We start from the raw sequence: 15,471 nt of genomic DNA on the forward strand, positions 1-15,471 counted from the left end.
GTGCTGCCCCTGGCTCCTCCTCACCGTGGGCACCCACTGCTGAACTCTGCCCTGGTGTGTCCTCAGGGATTGAGGCAATGAAGACAGGGGGGTTGGTGCAATGCCTCTGTCCCAACACCTCATCCATGAGGACAAACCAGGGCTAAGTTTCAGCAGTGGGTTCCCACTCACACCCTCACATGTCCCAGGACACTTGCAATCCTAAGGCAGAGCAAATTAACCATGGCTTGTTAACAACAACAGCACAATACATTTCAGCAAAGATGTGTGTATAAACTTTCTTACTTTGTAATATTATTATTATTATTATTATTATTATTATTTTGCCTGTATGGGAGTTACCCTCCTCAGCAGACCCATTATCTCCAGAATTGCTCTAAAAAAGCAGAAAATAAAAATATTAACACAAGGGTGCAATCTTACCATTGGTGCATTGTTAACACTGCAAAATATGACACATCAGGACATGCATACAAAATACTTAAGAAATCATATTTCTGGATTCTCAAATTTGGTTAAAATCTTTGTAGACATAGCTTGCATGACAGCACTACAAAAACACATAAAAGTGAAACCCCATTGCCTTATCTACTGCTTTTCCTATTATTGAGGGCTTTATAGGGTGAGTGATATTTCTTATAATACACAAGTGAGACAGACTAGTTCCAATATTACAAATAGGTTGTTGTCTTGCCTCCAGTTTTTCGCCCCCGTAAAGAAATGGTCATTTTCAGACCGCAATTTAATAAATTGAGCTGTCTGCTCCTTGCTCCCTGAAACAATTATTAAACTAATATTAGCACAAGTTTTGCCTCAAACCACCTGATAAATGAAGCCACGCAATGGTGACGAAGGAGTTAAGATGAAGTTTATAAGAAAGAAAAACTTGTGGGTTTTAAGTATGCTAAAGTGCACTTTTGTCCAGTGGTGGTTACGATGCATTATTTAAAAAAGAGCAGTGTCAACATTCCTCAAAACATCTCATTATCATGTTCCATGGAAGAATGTACTGTAAGTCATATAGGTTTGGAACAACATGAGGGTGAGTAAAAGATGACAATAATTAATTTTTCTCTTTAAACTACCCCTTTAAACAGAAACTATGTTTCTGCCATGAAAATAAGTGGGATCTGTTAAATACATGCTTGTATTTAAAGTCCGCGTGAACCGGAAGTTGCAAACGACTTTTCTCCAGTGTTGTGACGTATTTCCCAGTGAAACGGAATATTGAACAGAGGGCAGGGTTTTACTCTAGCGCTCCTCCTCTCCATCTCTGCTCATAACAGACTAACGGTTTGAGGGGAGTGGTAAAGCGTTTCCCAAACCAAGCCGTCAAACATACGTCATCAGGGAAGGTCCTCCAAAGCAGAGGGGAGGGGCATTTTCAGATTTTGATTAAAGATTACGAAGCCAAAAATTTTTTTTGTGTGGATTGACTTGCATGGATGAATTGTTCACCACAAAACGATCAATTTAGGCAAACAAAGTAAATATGGTCAATTTTGATTTCATGTGGACTTTAACATTATCCAGTTGCACATGTACATCGATTGCTTTCAAACTACGATATTCCAGCATTCTAAACTCTGATTTCCAAAAGCTTTCTTTATTTGTGCATCCATGCATTTTTTTTTTTTTTTATGTTTTCATTTACTCAAATAGCTAGCGAAACCACAGGTCTGGGTGGGCCAATAGGGAGCCACCAGAAGGACCTGCTCCTCGTCCCCTCTGACTTTGCACAAGGTCTGTGCAAGTAGGCTCACTGGGGAAAATGCTCTCCTGATCAGCTGAACCGCCTGGGGGTGGAGTCGCCATTCTCCCAGTAGCACAGCTCTTGACAGCTCGTCGGCCACACGGTTGAGCACACCCGGGACATGCATATGGCTCGAAGTGACCTCAGATGCTTCTGACTCCAGAAGAGGAGATGACGGGCGAGTTGCGACATGCAACGGGAGCGTAGACCACCTTGTTGGTTGATGTACGCAACGGTCGCAGTGTTGTCCGTATGGACCAGCACGTCCCTGCCCTGTAGCGGCCTTTTTAAGCAGCTCAGAGCGAGACGTACTGGTAGCAACTCGAGGCAGTTGATGTGCCAATGCAATTGGGGGCCCGTCCACAGATGGCACCCCAGAGGAACCCAGTTCACAGCACCCCAGAGGCATCTGTGAACACCACAGCATGCCTGGACACCTGTTCCAAGGGCACTCCTGCCCGCATAAATGCGGGGTCTGACCGTGGGCTGAAGTTCTGGCGGCATGCAGGTGTGATTGTCAACCGGTGAGTGCCATGATGCCATCTCAGGACTCGGCTGTGAAGCCAGTGCTGAAGCAGTCTCATATGGAGCAGCCCGAGCGGTGTTACCGCTGCTGCCGCTGCCATATGCCCCAGGAGCCTCAGAAAGAATTTCAGTGGGACCGCTGTCCTGCCTTTGAACATATTCAGGCAGTTCAGCACCGACCGAGCGCGTTCCTCTGTGAGGCGCGCTGTCTGTGCGACTGAATCCAACATACAGAGAAAAGAGATCTTCTGCACGGGGGAGAGTTTGCTGTTTTCCCAGTTGACCTGAAGACCCAACTGGCTGAGGTGCCTGAGCACGAGGTCCCTGTGTTCGCATAACTGATCTCGAGAGTGTGCTAGTAAGCCAGTCGTAGCTTGTGGAGACTCAGATTCAAAACTCGTAGGTTCAAGATCGGTCGTAACCCACCGCCTTTCTTGGGTTCAATGAAGTAGGGACTGTAGTGTCCTGACCTCATATCAGCTGGAGGGACCGGCTCTATTGTGTCCTTCGCCAGTAGGACTGCGATCTCCGTTCGCAAGACATGGGCATCGGCTGCTCTCACTGTAGTGGAGTGGATGGCCAGAAACTAGGGGGGACGCCGGGCAAACTGAATCGCATAGCCGAGCCTGGTGGTCCAAATGAGCCAGCGAGACGGACTGGGGAGCGTTAACCAGGCTCGCAAAGACCGTACAAGCAGGACCATAGGGACCGTAGGCGTACCCGTAGTGGGGCAGCGAGGTGGAACACAGGGACGCGACTCGGGAGGCTCTCTCTGGGAGGCGGCCCATTGCGGGATCTGAGTGTGCTGTGCAACACTTAACTGGTTCCATGGGGCAGGAGGCTCAGGAGGAGGCATGGTTGCCTGTTTATTTGTGTTCCGCCACCCAAATTTTCAATAAAATAGCAGTTTCTTCCATCTCTGGCTCCGAAGAGGGCCTGGAGAGCAGTGGGGGGAGAGAATCCTCACCACTCTCATCCACTACTCTCTTCTATCGCCAGCGGGCAGCAGCTTGCAGTTCGAGAACACAACCATGCCTCCTCCTGCGCACTGCTGCCCGCTGGCGATAGAAGAGGCGGATGAGAGTGGTGAGGATTCTCTCCCCCCACTGGGTCCTCTTCGGACCCAGAGATGGAAGAAACTGCTCTTTTATTGAAAATTTAGGTGGCGGAACACAAATAAAAGGGAACAAAAGATTTTCCACCTGGCCCTCTTCCGGGGGAGGGAGCGGTGCGGTCACCATCTCCTGAAGAGCAGTCCCACCCATCTCCGGGTCGCCCATCCTGCCTCCGCTTACCCTTGGCTTTGCCACTCCTCTTGGCGGGGGCCGAGGCGGGCGGGGCGGCCTGCCTGCGACTGGCTCCTCGGCGCCGCTTAGGTGGAGGCAGCAGCTGACTGCCGCGGCAGGATATTTTAATAGCCTCTGTCTGCTTTTGTACAGCCAAGAACTGCCTGGCAAAGTTCTCGACCGCATCGCAGAAGAGGCCGGTCTGGGACACGGGGGATTTAAGGAACCTGACTTTGTCGGTCTCCCTCATGTCAGCCAGACACAGCCAGAGATGCCGTTCCCCTGTCCATCACAGTGGACATCGCACAACCCACTGACCGCACGGTGACCTTCGTCGCCCGAAGCGCGAGGTCCATTGCAGCAAGAAGTTCTTGGAGAACTTGTGGATCATGTGCTCTCAGCACTCTTGGTGCACTGTTCCAGCTGTAAGAACAGCCTTTTTGTTTTGCTCAGTTTACAAACAACACAAACACAAAAAGACAGAAAGAGAGAGAGAGAAAGAAGTCGACCCCACTGCCACGCTGTTTAGCCTGCACCAGACGTGAGAGATCCTCCTGGAGAGCTTGCTCGTTTAATATAAACAGCTTCACTGAAGAGAACAGCATCGAAACGCTCAGCTCCGAAGCAAAAAGCTGAAGTGCAATCTCACCTGCTGCTCATTATATACCCGAGCTGCATGGCTGAACAGCTAATGCAAATGATTGCACGCCAATGTGCATTGGCTCGTTTAGTTTCAATCAAAGTAGATTGGCCTCTCTAGCGAGATTCATATTCGTTGGTCTTGACGTGACATTGACTGACCGGCTGAAGAGGAGTTAAACTGGCTAAATTACTTGTTTTGACAAAGCAAGATTTGCTAGTTAAGCTAGTTTCATGAACATGCTTGTCAATCAGCTTGATCAGCTACATTTGAATGGTTAATTTGGTTAATTTGGTCTTCACAACAGGGAAAGGAGGCTGGCATTGTGAACTATATCTCACTCCAGATTTAGGACTGTAATAGATAAAAAAAATATTTGATACTTTAGGTCTGTGATACTTTTACAGTCTGTGTAAAATTGTACACAACACATACTATACTTAACTAATTATAGTTAAACAAGTCCATTATTGCTTTTTCAAAACAGTTAATAACTGTCAGGGTTATGTTTAAGTCTGTTCTGTTGTGTTTTGCTTTTGTTTCCTTTGCGTTCCCTGTCCCTAATAATAATAATAATAATAATAATAATAATTCATTACATTTATATAGCGCTTTTCTCGACACTCAAAGCGCTTTACATAGAAGGGGGGAATCTCCTCAACCACCACCAATGTGCAGCATCCACCTGGATGATGCGACGGCAGCCATATTGCGCCAGAACGCCCACCACACACCAGCTTACTGGTGAAGAGGAGACAGAGAGATGAAGCCAATCAGTATGGGGATGATTAGGAGGCCATGATAGACAGAGGCCAAGGGGCAAATTTGGCCAGGATGCCGGGGTTACACCCCTACTCTTTCGAAAGACATCCTGGGATTTTTAATGACCACAGAGAGTCAGGACCTCGGTTTAACGTCTCATCCGAAGGACGGTGCTCTAGGTACAATAGACTGAGTTCTGGCGGATGACACGGATGTTAGTCCTGTCTGAATTGGTACATGAAATCACAGACGTTGGGTGAAAAGATTTGTAACTCAAACTACGTTTGGGAAACTATTCCCGTCAGAATAGGGCTTTTGATTCTCAGAATCTCCTGTGTCGTTCGTATTACTGCAGACACGTTGCAGTGACATTAGGGTCACATATTTTAATTTCAACACAATTTTATTAATCAAATTAAAAAATGTTATCCTTCCACTAGAAAGAAAAACAGTCCTTGACATTACAGAAAGTTGGTTATAGAAACAAATCCACCACCAAGAATTATTTGTTTTATAATACAGATTTATGTGTTTTTGCCAAGTAATATTTTTGTTTTTTGTACATCAGACGTATATATATATGCATGCACACACACAATTTTTAAATGACATTTTACACACATGCTGTCATATATTTACTCAAAATTCAATCTTTGATTATTGACTTCTAATTTTCCTTAGAAAGCTGACACAAAGCTTGATCTTGTGTTATATGGACATTTCTGTTATGCTGCAGTAAATGATTAGAATCCCAGTCTTGGATGTCTGACACAGCTGTGCTTGTGGAATGATCTGTCCTTGGACATGCATTGGCTAGAGGATAGAGGCTAGAGGCTAGAGGCTAGAGGCTTGATTAGTTGTTTGATTAAACATGTCTGCATGATTTTTGAGCCTGAACCTTTGCATGTGTGAATGAATGTGTTTGTGTGAAGCATAAATAGCGTGACTAACAGATGTGGAGGAGGTGCTGTGATGTCATGTTGCTATTTATAGACTCCCTTACATTGTGAATTTTCTGCATGTTCGTGTTTCCGGGGGTATCAAAAGAGAGAGGTAAGCTAAAGGAAAAATCTCTCTTCCAAATCATCACAAAACGCTAAAAAAATGTTTCTATCCAGATACAGAAGCCCAGACATTACACTATACACTAGGCTAGAATGGTAAGGTGTGTGTGTGTGTGTGTGTGTGTGTGTGTGTGTGTGTGTGTGTGTGTGTGTGTGTGTGTGTGTGTGTGTGTGTGTGTGTGTGTGTGTGTGTGTGTGTGTGTGTGTGTGTGTGTGTGTGTGTGTGTGTGTGTGTGTGTGTGTGTGTGTGTGTGTGTGTGTGTGTGTGTGTGTGTGTGTGTGTGTGTGTGTGTGTGTGTTCGTTCATATACAGCATGTGAGTACAATAAAATGCCCTGAAACACACACATACACACGCTACAAAATCTGCTGGCTTCCGGAATTATGATATTTTGTGTCTGCGTATGTGTATCTGTCCTTTTTTTGTATGCAATACTGAGAGAGAAACACAGGGAAAATGATGATGTGTCTAAAATCTAGCCACAGCACTTTTTCAGGCTAATGGGACAAAAGTGACATTATCTTCAGGGTGTGGTGTGGGTCTACACACCTTGTTCTTCATTATAATAAGGAAAAAAACGATGATAGATGAGCTACTGAGCTGTGTGTGATACACACATGTGCATGTGCTTTATCACAACTGAATTAATTGTCAACACAGCAGTTTCAAATAGCACTAAATGCTATTGCTAATAAAACCTGAGGACCCGCACCTGGAAAACTAGAATGAGGTATCTGTTTCCTGTTCTTCTATTTCTCTGTTCAGCTGGCTTTGACACATTAAAGAACAAGGACTGCACCTCCTTAGTAGAGCTTTCCGATTTAAAAAACTGAAGATAAATAGAAGAATTTCTTTTTGAACAGATGCTTGTTTAGCAGTGTTTTTTGTCTTGGTTTATAACATCTAGTTCAAAAGTAAAATACAAAAAAATTAAAATCCAATATCATAATAATGTACACTAGCTATATTCAGGCAAGAGATAGATATATAATCATGGTAGATTTTAACTGAAAGATTGAACTATGTTCTCAGAACAAAGGTAGTTTCAACCTGTGAAATATTCAAGGTGTGATCTTGTGATAATCTAGTGTTCCCCTTATAGAAAACTACATGTTTGATGTATAAACAGATCTCTTTTATGATAAACTGTTTAATAGTAGACTGACATATCTGTGGGATAACTAAAAACTCTTTATATATTCTGGCACAGAACATGTAAAGAGGTTTTTTTTTTTTACTCAAAGGCTGTGAGGATTTGGAGTCACATTTAACACGAAAGCCTGACATAAAAGAAAGTGTAACGTTTAATCTGAACTTGATTGCTTGTTTTAAAACCTTTGGCCCAAAACCTCTCGCATCCCCCCCCATCCTCTCTTTTTTCCTCTCTCATTCCTGTCCTCCTCTCCTTAATCCTGGTCTATTCCTATCTTGTCCTCTACTCCTTTCAGGGAAGTCGTTATGCAATGAGCACACATGGTGTGCGGTCACTTTAATCTGGAGGGGATGACGTCTGTGTGTGTGTGTGTGTAGCAGAGACCTCTGTGCTCTTAATACTCCAACTGTCTCCTCGTTCATCTCTGTATCACATTCTTTATCTCTAAATCATTTCACATTTCTGTGAACTGACATACAGCTTTGATTCCTTTGCTGTGACCTTTACTGAGGTTGTTTTCTCACCCATTTACCACTCTCAACCCCGCAAGGTCGTTTCCAAGGACACTCTACTCTTGCTGTTTGGCCTTCTGATTGGCTATCTGGCTCTTAAAGCAAAAGTGCCCCCAGTAAGCAGATGACTTTCTGAATCAAGCACTGTAACCTCACGCTCCTCCAGCATCACGACAGACTGCAGAGTCAGCAGTCATACCATCACAGCATCTGAGCTGTGCAATTAATTAAGATGCGCCCTGGTAAAAAAGCACATTGCTACTGGGAGAGAATGTTCTGTTCTCTGTCAAGCAGCACAAAACCATGTTCAGATGATTAATTGGCTCAGAATACTGGCTGTTGCTGCACCCACATAATCTCACATATTTTTCCTATTTTCAGTTTAAGAATAAAGAAACTAATTTGGGGAACTTCCTCCTTTAGATTCACTGTTCCATTTCTTTGACAGTGTCACCAGCATTCTGGCCTAGTTTAGACTATGTGAGCGATTAGATTAGCACTACTGATCTGATTAGTGAACATACATATACATATATATACTAGCGGTAAAAAATGTAACCATTTAAATGTTTTTGAAGTCTTTTATGCTCACCAAGGCTGCACAAAAAAACAAAAACAAAAAAACAGTAAAACTATTAGAATTATTATTAGAATTTAAAATAACTTTTTTCTATTTTAATGTATTTAAAAATGTAAATAATTTAAAGCTGAATTTTCAGCATCATTACTCCATGATCCTTCAGATCCTTCTTATTATTATAACTGTTGAAAGTTTTTGTGCTGCTTAAAATTTTTGTGGAAATCATGATTTTTTTTTTTTCAGGATTGTTTGATGAATAGAAAATTTTGTAACATTATGTCTTTACTGTCACTTTTGATCAATTTAATGCATCCTTGCAAAATAAAAGCATTTTCTTTCTGACCTCAAACATTTGAACTATAGTGTATATATTTTATAAATTCCATACAGTTCTGTCATTACAACTCTCTGAGACATAGGCATGGTAATGGATATGGCAATGTTAATGTATTTGGTCCTGGGGGAATAGATCTGCTACGCTGCTGCTTCTGCAGAGCAAGTGCCAAGACTTTCTACTGCCAATACATTCACGGACATGCTGCTGCTGCACATAACCCCTGTAGCAGATCTATACTGGTGGATCTGGGGAAGGAGGAGGGTTTCTGAAAGTGCGCTGCAGACTGCTAACAGCAAACAACCCCACGTATTTAAATGTTTATGTTTAATGTTTAAGTGACCGCTAACAACTTGAGTTCAGGACCTTTTAGCCTGCACCATCTAGAGTTTCATGACAGAACTTTGTATCAGTACTATAAATGAATACTATATATAATTGAATATTTATACAAAATCATTAAATTGAACTTACTAATCATTTGCACTTCTGGTACCTACTTGTAGTACTCTGCAATTTTTTTAGCATTTACCTCTGTTAGAAATTAAGAGTCCAACAAAAGTGCCTTTGGTCTTCGTCTTTATTCAGACATATGAATGAACAATTAACCAGCGCTGGGGAGATAATAGCTCAGCTCCCAAAACTCTATATATGGAATATATAGTAAAAGTATAAGGGGAGTCTTACCACTTCAACCAATTGAACCATACATTACATCATATCATAACATATATACGTTGTATAATAAATCTATAAATGGTCAGGCTAGATTTCCGGTTAGATATCCTTCTGTGTCTCGGAGTCCAGTAAGGCCTTCAATGTATAACACAGGGAGATTTCACCAGCCGAATACTGGAGTCCACATTAACGGATAACAGATGTGGATATTACATTCATACAAAGGAATTCTTTGTCAGAGAACTTCTGACAACCTTTTTGTGGGGACTTATTCTCCTCAACATTCATTCCTTTACTCTCTCCTGACTATAGTGGCCACATCAGAGATAGTAGTAGATTATGAGGGATTCAGTTCTCAAACACACATGCAGCGAATTAGCAGCAATGTTCTCACGCTACTGTGATGTAACTGTCACAGATTAAAATGAGGGTTTATTTGACTGTCTCCCTCTACGTCTTCCTCTATCCCCCATTTTCTGAGTCAGCACAATGACTAAGAGATAAGATCACCTGACCACTGTTGCCATGGAGATGGAGATTTTCCCCCCTTCTACTTCTCTCTGCAGCAAGGGGGGGGGGGGATGCTTTCAAAGGTTAAAGAAGGATAGAGCATACATGGTGTCAGCCATTTTGGTTTTTCAAAAATTTTGAAAAAACTTTATTAGCAATATGCCAAAGACAATGCTGCCTACATTAACTTTGAGGGGCTTTTACTGTGGTATACAGTTGATTAAATTATAAACACTGTACCAAATGTGACCAAAAGCAACTTAGTAGCCTACTACTGCTTTTGGGAAGACAAGATCAAGCTATACTAGTCATTGCAAAACTCACTGATTTACAGCAAATGTAAATGTGGGTCCCGTAGCCAAGTTTAACAAAAGATCAAAAACAGAACAATGTGTCTCCCCTGCATATTACAGAATCACTACTTTCCATTGCAAATCAACCCATTGGCCCTAGGTGTGTGTGTGCTAGTGCATGTATTCAGAGAAAATGAAGCCAAAACAATGATTGAATCTAGCTTTTTGTTTCTTCTGTGACTGACATGGAGTTATTATAAAGAGATGTATGAATCTTTAGAGTACATTTATCTTGCTAAGTCTAGGTCATATACATACCTAGTAGTAGTGGTAGAAGGGTCTGAAGATGGCGGGTCTGAATATACATACAAATTGTACTGTTCATAAACATGAATTTGTGCAATTTATGTTCTTTATAAGAAACATGAATAAATACTTATAGGGTACAGTATTTATATTATTTGGAGGTGATAGCGTGTATTTACATTGTAAACTTGACCTCTCCAGGGTCACTGACCCATCAGTCACAATTTGATTCTCTTTCTGTCTCTCCTTCTTCCTTTCTTTCTAATAAACTTGACATATTGTGTGCTGTTCTGTTTCAATGTAAATTGGTATGCAGTATAAAGCTATTCTTCAGTTAACCTGTTCATGAGACTGTACTAAGCTGTGTTCAGCTTATAGCATTAAAGTAACAATAATTCAATTTACAAAGGTATAGAGGAGAGTAAAGGAAAATTAAAGGAAAGAGAAGAATAGATGGTAATAGAGAGTAACTTGTAGTTAAAATGAAGCATAGGAATAGATGTTTGCCTCAAGGGAAGCATTAGGCATTCTTATTTAAAGAAGCTACAATATATCATTTCATTATTCCAGTGTGAAAAAAAATCTACTATAAAACAGACATACACCACACATAATGAAGCGACCAAAACTGGTGCATTAAAATCAATCTGATAACTGCAGAATATATATATATATATATATATATATATATATATATATATATATATATATATATATATATATAATTGATTGGATTATAATGAAGCATTATTATAAAACACTAAGATAGTATTGATGTATGAAAGTAACAGTTTTTGACACGTTGATCATAGGTAGGTTTAACTTAAGGCCTACTGCAGGGTCGACTATAGTACCGGTGTTCTCTGACAACACATTTAAAACATGTAATATAAAAAAAAAAAAACACTGAAAGAAACAATATGCCAAACACGTTTACAAAACAATAATCATGCAATCACACCGATTATGACTTAGCTTATATGACTAGTTAGTCCAATTTATAAAAAAAAATGCGATTTTCTCAGAGAACACGATGATGCTGTTCGACATTGGAATTCTGCATTACCGCAGGAGGAGCTTTGTCCGCATGCGATTGGTGACTTGTACCTGCTTCCTGCGCGCTGGTTGGACAGATGATACGTCGATATTAAGGAATGCGTGCGTCTATTGGCTGAGAGCGTATATGTGGGCGTTTCTCATGAGGTACTCTTTTATGAGGTCGGTCAGAGAAGCGCATCTCTCACATCCACCGGCGCTTCTTTCCAGGCGGAGTGGTGCGGCAGCTGGCGGTGTCGCGGAAGGACACCAGATCATATAAGGCGGCAGTGCGGCTTCCTAGTTTCGCCGGCTTTAACGCAACTACCAAGAGCAGTGCACGAGACCGGCATCCCTGCGAAATGCCCTGCCTCGCAGTCAAATTTCATTGGACCATTTAGTTTGTCTGTATTTAATATTAACAAAGTTGTGCAGGTTCATTAACTTAATGTTGCAACGAATAATACCTTAATACCTTGACGTGAAATCTACGCGCATTCGGTCCCTCAGCCGAGGTAAAGCAGTGAAACTAAGTTTTAAACCAAGTATAATTATTCGTCTTTCTTAAGATCGTTTTTGATGACTGACATTCTCTCTTCGTAAAAGGCTGTCACTCTCTCCATCACTCTCATATTACCTGAAGAGAACGGACTGACTGCGCAACCATGGGGGTAAGAACGACACCTCTCTTTTACTGCATTATAGCAAACAGAAAAGGATAAGAACATTTTCCCATTTTCTTTAAAAATGTATCATGCATACTTTAAATCGTGAAAAATGCAGCGTCATGTCCTATGCTGTCAGACATAAAAAGGAAGAATGACATTGACTTGTACGCTGCTTTCTAGACTGCGACACTGATGGCACAGGACGTTCTGTAATCATACGTTACGAATTATACGCTATAATTGTGAAATTGTTATTAGCCCATATGAATGGTCAGCATCAGATTCAATAGAACTGCTTTTATAAACTGTTAGAATGCTGTCGTCATAATCAGCGGATACGCAGAATCGCAGATAAGGTTTTAGCTCTTATCTTAATTGAAAGCTTGTCGGTGTTTGAATGATAATATCTGGATGGTTATTTTAACCTTGACGAGACAGTTTAATCGGGTTATGCTAGTCAGAGACTTTCTAAAGGGCAACGCTGCGCAGTGCTGTCTTCGTCCCATGATTGTGTGATGTCTATCTCTACTTATTTCGGCTCCAAAGTATCTTGTCAGGTTGTTTTACAGGTTTTAGGGCTGTTTGGGTACATCTGTGTGGGGTCCCCCCTCCAGCACCCCATTTAGCTATATCCTTCCGTCTGTAGGCTATTACTGACCGCAGCGCGCGACGCCTGTTCTGAACCGTTAATCCGGATGTTCTGAATGTGCATTTGGATCATCTTTAGGGACACAACCGGCATTGCTGAGTGTGTTTCAGTGACCGGTATCTACACAGACGCAAAGACACACACACCCCAGAGCCGGTCCATCGCTGAAGTCCACATGCGTCATAATGCGGTTACCGGGAATCTGTATAAAACCAGCTTATTTCCCTGCATCTGTGACATCACCGCGCGCGGGTAATCACTGACAAGGGCAGATTTAATAGATTCAGTTCTGAATAATCACTCGAAAGGTCGAATTTGCATTGCGGCTAATGGAGAGTCGCCCAAGTACAGTGTGTAACTGCGTTGGGGTGAAACGAATGTCAGACTGAGTTGCGCATTTTGCCTCATCATGGTTTTTATCATGTTATATTCGGAATGACGCGGAGAGTAAAAGCTAGGTGCGTATCGCAGTGAGAACGCCGGTGTTGAGCAGCTGATGATGTGCGTAGTTTATAGCTGTTGCCAGGGACACAGACAGATCTGCTAAAGCTGTGAACGCAGAACACTTAGCAACATCGCAGAACTGAATGTCACGGACGCGCTGCAGCGAATGCGTCAAAACTGACGACTAGCGGTGTAAGAGCAGGGCAGAAATGATTGCGCACACAGTTTTGTCAAGGATTAATCTGAGCGCTTGTGAGTGAGCTTAGTTAGTTAAATGGGACGGAAGGTAACAGATATACTGGCGCAGATTTTTTAAGCTTGTTAGTTAGCGGTTTGTTTAACGTCGCTAAGGCGTGCCGTGCCGGTTGCTGTCGCAGTGATGCTCATGGCGATGCACCACCATCAGCATCCCAGCTGTTTTATTCCCTATAGGCCGCTTTCTGCGTCAAACACGAGGCGGAGCCACGCGAGTGGAAATTCCCGGTAGCGGCCTTTGATTGGCACGAGATGCGGATATGGAACGCGAATAGATTAAATGAAGAAGTGACATTCATTGCGGTCGTGTTCAAATGTGCTCTTAAAGGGATAGTTCAGACAAAAATAAAAATTTTGTCATCACATCCTCATGTGGTTTCATCATCCTTGCTCAGTCTATAATTTTCTTCTGTGGAACATAAATGATGAAATTAGGCAGAATGTCAGTTTCAAACACCATTTACTTTGATAAAAAAAAAAAAAAAAAAAAAAAAATATATATATATATATATATATATATATATATATATATATATATATATATATATATATAAAAGCAGTGAAAGTGAATGGTGGCAGAGTTTGTCAGGCCATTTTTCCTATACCATTTCCATTTGTTCTCCACAAAAGAAAAAAAATTGTCTGACGTCGTCATACTCAGATTCTAGTCAGAATATGAGTCTGATACTGCTCCATTGGGCTGTGATTATGGGGCGTGTTTCAAACGAACCAGGAAAGAAAATTCCTCTGCACTCAATTGGATAGACCTACAACCAATCAGAGCAATGGAGTAAGTGACGTATGTTTTTCGTTAAATTTTCCGATCGACAAATGATCGCGGTTCTCTGTTCCTCTTTTAAAATTAATGCGCTGTTGATATCTTCTATAACGGACGCGATGGCGGAATCTACATCTCAATTCTCCAGTGGCAGTCATCCTTGTTGTAAACGAATTCAACCCAAGCGCTCTTTGGTGACGTGGATGATTATGTTACTGTTGATCATCTGTCCATCATCGTATAAAGCCCGCCCTGACAATTTGATTGGTCCGAACAGCTCTGGTTCGAGCATAGTCGTTCCACAACGGATCAAGTCCAGACCGAACTTCCCGACCTAAAATGTTGTGGGCGGGGCTAAGTTCGGCTGGCATCCAGGCTAGAAAAAAAAGGCTTTGGAGCAACATGACGGTGATTAAAGGGATACTTCACCGATTAGCATTAAGCTTTGTATCGGTACAAACCCGGTTGTATTTTCGAATGACCGTGCTTCCCTCCCTCATGTCCCCCAGAGACGAGAGATTTCTGCATTGTGTGTCTGGAAAAAAAACGTCATCGGAGGCTTTTTTGGCCAGAGGCTAGAGACTACAGCCAGTAGTAGGAGCTAGTTCTGCATGTTTTCAGTCTGCCCATAGGGGGTGGGATCTCACGATAAAACGGCGTCTTTTCAGTTTCGAGTTAACTAGTAGCCTAGTTGTATCATTTCTTCCGATACTGCCCTCTGTAACCGGTAGGCGTGGCTTGGGAGTGGCCTCATAGGGCAGCGAAGCAAGTGCATTCTGGGAGTTGTTGTCTTTCATCCACATGAGCCAAAAATACATTTTCTGGCTTTTCTCAGTCTAGAAGGCACCAACTTCTAAAATAATTTCACATTTCTACTTCATAAATGACCCAATTTAACCCTTTCGCACGTACGATCACACCGGTGTGATCAGTCTAGGCTGGTCCCTGGAGCGTACGATCACACCGGTGTGATTAGAACGGTCAGCGCATCACGTGATCAACTGCTAAATTCAAATGTGCTTTCGCGCGTTGGCTGGCGCTGAGCCAGAGACAGACGCACTCAGAGCTGTCATATATCACAACTTTTCAGTGTTTTCAACCACATAATGTTCATTTTAGGTTTCAGACATATAAGTACTAAAAAAACAATACATTTAGAGTTTGTAAAATACACACTGATGTCAAAGGAAGAGGCAATAATAATCCTTTCCATTATAATTTTTATTCATATCAGATACACATTGT

General features: G+C 42.0%; 1 protein-coding gene across 2 annotated transcripts in view; it reads left to right on the forward strand.

Annotated features, from left to right (window-relative positions):
* Window positions 1–15,471, forward strand: part of atp1a3b (ATPase Na+/K+ transporting subunit alpha 3b) — a 39,020-nt gene that overhangs the window by 2,536 nt on the left and 21,013 nt on the right. The window contains exons 1-2 of one of the 2 annotated variants that reach the window (XM_081389038.1): window positions 11,640–11,947; window positions 12,039–12,103. The exons of the other annotated variant lie outside the window; for it this stretch is intronic. Coding sequence (XP_081245164.1) covers window positions 12,098–12,103 — 6 coding nt within the window. The 5' untranslated portion in view covers window positions 11,640–11,947; window positions 12,039–12,097. Of the gene's footprint in view, window positions 1–11,639; window positions 11,948–12,038; window positions 12,104–15,471 lie in introns of those variants that run through there. 2 annotated transcript variants of the gene reach the window in all.

The sequence above is a fragment of the Scardinius erythrophthalmus genome (assembly GCF_964197995.2).
Source record: "Scardinius erythrophthalmus genome assembly, chromosome: 16".
Lineage (NCBI taxonomy): Eukaryota > Metazoa > Chordata > Actinopteri > Cypriniformes > Leuciscidae > Scardinius > Scardinius erythrophthalmus.